A 6,213-nucleotide genomic window follows, 5' to 3' on the forward strand; every position below is an offset into this window, starting at 1 on the left:
AGGGGGCCTCCAATTTTGTGTTTGCCCAGGGCCTCAGTACACATTAATCTGCCTCTGCCTTAGATCGTGGTTCTCAACCTTTCTTGGACCCTCCGTAACTTGTGAATTAAGTGGCACCCATTTCCCAAAACATGTATAGATTACAGTGCTTGCAGAGGGGTCTGGCAGTGGGGGGGGATGGGGATTGGGGGGGTGGTCCATTGAGGCAGGGATGGCCTGACCCTGCACTTATCTGCTTAAGTTTACCTGCTCGTCTCCATACACCACCCTTCAAAAGACCTGGTGGTATCCTCATTGAGAATCACCGTCTTGGACGCTCTATGGTTTCAAGTCCCTTCCAGCCTTACCTCTCTATGAGAGGTCAAACTAAGAGAGACAGACTGTCGATATGTGGCAGTGGAGGGGTCCCTTGTACATGCCTTGTAATGAAGATTACGTGGGAATGCCTGGGATCTCGCTGGACACCATTCAGTTTCACCCCGTCATTCTCACCCCAATGCCTTTTCCTTCATTCTGCTGCTGTTTATCACCAGTGGTCTTCCAGATCATGGTGGTCCTGTCTCTGCCCCTGTGTTTTGAATGAAAGCCTTTGACACACCACATTTTGGAACTGCCAAAGCTGTTAAAACCACCACCAGGGTCTTATCCAGCCAGTGCCTCCATCCTCAAATAGGCTGGGTGACTCCATGGTGGTCTGGGCTCCTTCAGAGTGGCTGAAGTGTGAGGCACTGTGGGGAAACCACATTGGTTCATGGCTCAAGAGCAAGGCTAATGGCCCCGGTACTAACTGCTTTCCTCTGTCCCCAGGGAGAATAATCCAACGTTAGTGGAAGTGCTGGAAGGGGTGGTACGCCTACCGGAAACAGTGCACACTGCTGTGCGCTACACCAGCATTGAGCTGGTGGGGGAGATGAGTGAAGTCGTGGACAGAAACCCTCATTTCCTGGGTGAGTCTCACTATCAGTGCAGACCTGCCTCAGCACTTGGCCTGCCTTCCTGGGGTGGGATGCTGCTCTCTGCAGAGCGTAGGGCAAGAGAAATAAACCAAATTTCCCAGAAGTGTGTGTGTTTAATGGGATGTCTCCCTGTGGGTTTTTCTCCCCCCCTTGCTCTCAGATCCTGTGCTCGGGTACTTGATGAAAGGTCTGTGCGACAGGCCGCTGGCCTCTGCTGCCGCCAAAGCCATTCATAATATCTGCTCAGTCTGCCGGGACCACATGGCTCAGCACTTTAATGGACTGCTGGAGATCGCCCGCTCCCTGGATTCCTTCATGCTGTCTCCAGAGGCTGCTGTAGGACTCCTCAAAGGTATTGACTTGCTTAGTCAGATGATGTGGTTGGGACTAAACACTCATCTGCTGAAAAGCACCCTCCCTGTTTCTGTAAGAGTCTAAAATGTCTGTTATAGCCCCCTGCTTTCACAGTTCACTCTCAGGTACCAGCAAGATCATTTTTGGCTGAATGTTTTCCAGACGTGTGTTTTGCCTAGCAATTTTTTGCTGTTTAAAAAGTTCGGTCAGAGTCTGATAGGAAAGAAAAATAGATATATCCTGTCTTATAAGCTATCCTGGGTATAACATCATCATACTTTATTCAAAGACTCGCAGCTGGTAGCACTTTGAAATGTGACAAGTAAATATAGAAATTAAGGGCTGGAAGGGACTTCGAAAGATCATAGAGTCCAACCCCCCTGCTATGGGCAGGAATACTCCTGAGATCAAATGATCCCAGCAAGGTGTCTGTGCAGTCTCTTCTTAAAGACTTCCAAGGTTGGGGACTGCACCACCTCCTTGGGAAGTCTGTTCCAGATTCTGGTCACCCTGACAGTAAAGAAGTTCTTTCTTGCATCCAACCTGAAATCATCCGCTGACAGTTTATGGCCATTGCTCCTTGTCCTCCCCTGGGGGAGGACACAAGTGCTGGTACTGGATCCTTGGTGAATGTTAGAGAAATGCGTGCCCCTTCCTTGCACATAGTGTCTGGGTAGACATGAGTCTGGTAGCTGGATCATTCATTCAGTGGGGCTTTTACTCCAAGACACCAGCATTCTTTTTATCTCCCATCATGAGCATTCATTTCCAAGCCTGATCAAAATGAAAATTGGCCCTAGGCTGTGCTGTATTTAGAGTGATGTTTCAGCCTGGTGCTTTTCTGCTTGCTGTGGGTTTGCATGAGGGCAGGGGGTGGTTTTTCTATGTTCTGTAGGTAGTGTTAGGCACTGTGCTGCAGTCAGATCCCTACCGGCAGTTATGCCTGAAGTCGATTGACCTCCTACCTCTTCCTGAACTTGTTACCTTCTGTTTTTCAGGGACAGCGTTGGTCCTGGCCAGGCTACCCTTGGAAAAGATCGCGGAATGCCTCAGCGAGCTGTGCGCCGTGCAGGTGATGGCGCTCAAAAAGGTCTGTCCCGGGTACTGGAGCCACGGAACTTCGCCCTGTCGTGTGGCTGGGTTTGTGCCCGGGGGTTTTCTCTGTGCAAGTTGCACAGCAGAAAACCTGCCCTTTCATGCGAGGTCTGTAGCATGGAGCAGTTTTATTCTTCCCTTTAGCTGACAGTATAGGAAGGGCAAGAGCATGAAGGAAGTTCTTGAACATGTGAGGCCTTGATTTCAGCTGTTTTAAATTACTTGGCAGGCTTAAATTCAAAGTAGCTCCCCAGACTGACAGCAGCTAAGGAGTTGGCTCCAAGAGGAGCGGAACAGCTTCTTGGGTTTGGGAACCATATATGCAGAACACACAGAAATGCTACAGAAACGTGAACTGATTTGCTAGTAGCCCTGGGGGCTATAGATAGCTTGTGTGAAACAGCAGATACATCAGGTGGAAAGTCCACTTTCCCAGTATGCAGTGCTTCATCTGGATTTAAGATGCATCTGATAGGGCTAAGATGAAGTGTTCTTCTGGAATATGTAGTCTCCAGAGCCTGTACCTCTGAATCACAGGTGGTAGTGATGGTCCTAGGCCAGGTTCTGTCCATCCCAGGAGTATGAGAGCCAAGATGCCTTTGTTTAGAGCTTTGACTGACTTAGAAAACTGGGAAAAGGCTCTAGCCAGGAAATGGAAAGGATCAAAGAGAGATGGGACTATCTGTGTCTCCTGAAATGACCGACAGCTTTAGAGCCGCGAGGCCTGAATGGCTCACCGTGGAACCCGAGTTGAGTTGCGTGTTGCAGGTCGGAGTGCAGAGATCAGCCGTCTCTATGGAGCTCTCAGCCACTAGACAGCTTCTCTTCTTGGTAGGGCCCAGTGCTGCTGTTCTGTTTGTAATACTGGTTGCCAGGTGGACAGTTAGTTAGCTTGGTGTTTTGTACAGCTGAGACTCGTGTCTGCTCAGGTTTCTAGCGAGCCCCACTTCCATCCCAGAGGCCACGACTCCATTCACGCTCAACATTGTGCCCACTTCTGGCATGCTGCCTCCACATGGTAACCCAGAGGAGGTTTCTGTTCTGCTAGAGCTATAATGCAAGGGATGACCGTTTCTGGGAAGATCTAGAAGAGGCAGTGTACATCTCATGATCTTTGGGCCCTCTCCACAGGGCAGTGGCATCCAGCAGGGGGATCTCTGTGTGTTGATGAAATCTCAAGTGTTTGTTTGCTTCTTCTCCCCAGCTGCTTTCTCAGGAGCCGAGCAATGGCCTCTCATCAGACCCTACTGTGCCCCTTGATCGACTTGCTGTCATATTTAGGTAAGGAAGGAGGCGCAGCTGCAAGTTGCTCCTGACTCATGGTCAGACCATGTCCTGTTGATGGTTCTTGCTGGTCTCTTAAATCAGCTAAAAACCCATGAAGCAACCAAAGCATCTTGTTCATAGCAGTTGAGAAGCCCTGCACAGGCAGAGGGGGTGACATGAGGTCCCCTGTCACCATCCCAGACTACAACAGTTGCTGCCCCTCCTGACACTAAAAAGCACTTCCTTTCCTTTTATTTCAACTCATCTGGATCTAGCTCAGCTCAGTCATTTCCTTTTAGCCATTATCAGCCTATGCAAAATAATATACTGGGACCCAGTATATAATGGGGAAGTATCCACAGCCCCAGTCCACCACTACAGCAGATGCACAGGACTGTTGGGCTGTAGAGACAATTCCCTTGCCCCCATGGGTTGAGTCTCAGGATTTAAGCGTGGCTCAACTCATCCCATTTCTATCCTCCTGAACAGCATTAATCAGTGCTTCCCAAACTTTTCCTCCATATGATCCCCATTTCCTCAGCATGGCTTCTCCCTCCCAACCCACAGCTACAGCCTGCTGGTGCCCCTCACTCCCAGCCTGCATCTTCCCTCTTCCCCCCGGTGCCTCAGGGCCAGGGCCCACAGCCCCCTGCCCCACCAACCAGCAGCGCCTGAGCCCCAGCTGCTGCTGGAGTAGAGCACAGAGCCTGGCTTCCCCCTGCCCCCACAGGCAGGTTCTGCTCTGGCCGTGCTATGTGGGGAGGGAGAAGGCAGGAAGTGGGCTTCCTGCTGTAGGCTTGGGGCTCCCTGCTGTATTGCCCTCTTCCCGTGGGCTCAGTGGCCCAGCAGGTGGGACCCACCGTGGGAAGGAACGCTGTGCCACCGGCAGCAGTGGGGACACAACTCCACTCCACCACTGCTGCTGCACCTCACCTTTAGCAGTTATGGCAGTATGGCGCTCCCTCCCACGTTGGGTCTGGCCTGTTGGGCCATGGAGGTGGCTTCTGCCTGGAGCTGGTCTGTCTCAGCTGCAGCCCCACACCCCGCTGTGGGCACAGAAATCTCCAGGCGTGTCCTCCTGTCCCCCCTGTCCAACGTGTGGCCTGTTCCCTCTCCCCTTGACCCCCATAGACTTACCTGGAAGTAGCTGTGGGAGCTGCTGTCCACCACTGCTTGGCTGCCGAATGCATGTATGGGCACATTTGCCCCCTGCCTCCAATCACTCTTCCTGCTCCTCGCAGGATGGAACCCTGCCACCCTTCAAGGGGAACCCCACATTTTTCTCCTTTAAAGGAGAAAATCCATGTTTTTGCATAGGGAACAGAAAACCCGGATCCATGTTTATCACAACCTTGTCTGCTGATGTTGCGAACCCATTTGGGGTTTTGACCCACAATTTGGGAACCACTGGCATAAACATTGAAAAAAATCCTTATTCTTTTGTTGCTTTCGCAGACATACCAACCCCATTGTAGAAAATGGACAGATCCATCCGTGCCAAAAAGTCATTCAGGAGGTAAGTGACCATCCATGTCAGCATGGGGGCCCTCTTCCTCCATCTGCGTGTTCTTAATATTAAGTCTAGGTGACACTGGCAGATCCAGTTCGTCATGATGGAGCTGTGGGTTTGGGCTGGTGAGTAGGAATAACCTTCTAGCAGAGCTGCTGTCATTCTTCCGCCTCCTCCTCCCAGGAGGGATCTTGGGAGGGGGGTCTGGTCTAGAGCCACTGAAAAACCTGGTTGTGGAATTTGGTTTCTGGTTATGGCGTGTTGGGAAGATGCTGAGCAGTACAATTAACATTGTGCTGTGAAAGCCCTGGGGCAATGGCTCTGGAAGGGGTCAGGATCCCTGTATATGAACATGTCTGTCCCAGAGAACTCGCCCCTCTGTCGCTTGGAAGTTGCATGGCTTTCACAGGGGGTGTTTGGTTGGTAGCCACAGTACTTGGGTCGTCTTTGGCTGCCCTTCCTGCCTGTCTGATGCTCCTTGTTTTCCTCACCTAGATCTGGCCCGTGCTGTCAGAGACCCTGAACAAACACAGTGCCGATAACCGCATCGTGGAACGCTGCTGCCGGTGCCTGCGCTTTGCTGTCCGTTGTGTGGGCAAAGGATCTGCAGCGTTGCTGCAGCCACTGGTCACGCAGGTAAGGAGGCCATGGGCTTTTCAAAGACGTGTGCAGACACTGACAACCTCACAGCATGCACATAAACTGGCAGCAGCAAATGAATGTGAGCCTTGGCATTTACAAGACTGAATCAGTTTCATAGTTTGTAGGGTCGGAAGGGACCTGAGCAGATCATCTAGTTCGATCCCCTGCCATGGCAGGAAAGAATAGTGGGGTCAAACGACCCCAGCAAGATGTTCATCTAACCTCCTCTTAAACACCCCCAGGGAGGAGCCTGCACCACTTCGCTTGGAAGTTGGTTCCAGATCCTAGCTGCCCTGACCGGGAAGTAGCGCCTCCTGATAGCTAGCCTAAACCTGCCCTCTGCCAGCTTGTGACCGTTATTCCTGGTCACTCCTGGCGGTGCTCGGGGGA

The 6,213-nt window shown here is 51.6% G+C and overlaps 1 protein-coding gene and 1 long non-coding RNA gene across 3 annotated transcripts in view; one reads left to right on the forward strand and one right to left on the reverse strand.

The window, feature by feature from the left end:
- The window catches only part of TNPO3 (transportin 3), a 72,546-nt gene that overhangs the window by 48,975 nt on the left and 17,358 nt on the right, over nt 1–6,213 (forward strand). Inside the window, exons 11-16 of one of the 2 annotated variants that reach the window (XM_019543828.1) lie at nt 808–947; nt 1,117–1,308; nt 2,309–2,400; nt 3,610–3,686; nt 5,127–5,187; nt 5,677–5,817. In XM_019543828.1, the coding sequence (XP_019399373.1) occupies nt 808–947; nt 1,117–1,308; nt 2,309–2,400; nt 3,610–3,686; nt 5,127–5,187; nt 5,677–5,817 (703 nt within the window). The remainder of the gene's footprint in view (nt 1–807; nt 948–1,116; nt 1,309–2,308; nt 2,401–3,609; nt 3,687–5,126; nt 5,188–5,676; nt 5,818–6,213) is intronic. The other variant, XM_019543829.1, reaches the window with a different exon arrangement.
- The window catches only part of LOC109315871, a 19,581-nt gene continuing 14,785 nt past the window's right edge, over nt 1,418–6,213 (reverse strand). Inside the window, exon 3 of the long non-coding RNA XR_002102633.1 lies at nt 1,418–1,430. This is a non-coding gene — a long non-coding RNA (uncharacterized LOC109315871). The remainder of the gene's footprint in view (nt 1,431–6,213) is intronic.

The sequence above is a fragment of the Crocodylus porosus genome, unplaced genomic scaffold (assembly GCF_001723895.1).
Source record: "Crocodylus porosus isolate Cpor-Errol unplaced genomic scaffold, CroPor_comp1, whole genome shotgun sequence".
NCBI lineage: Eukaryota > Metazoa > Chordata > Crocodylia > Crocodylidae > Crocodylus > Crocodylus porosus.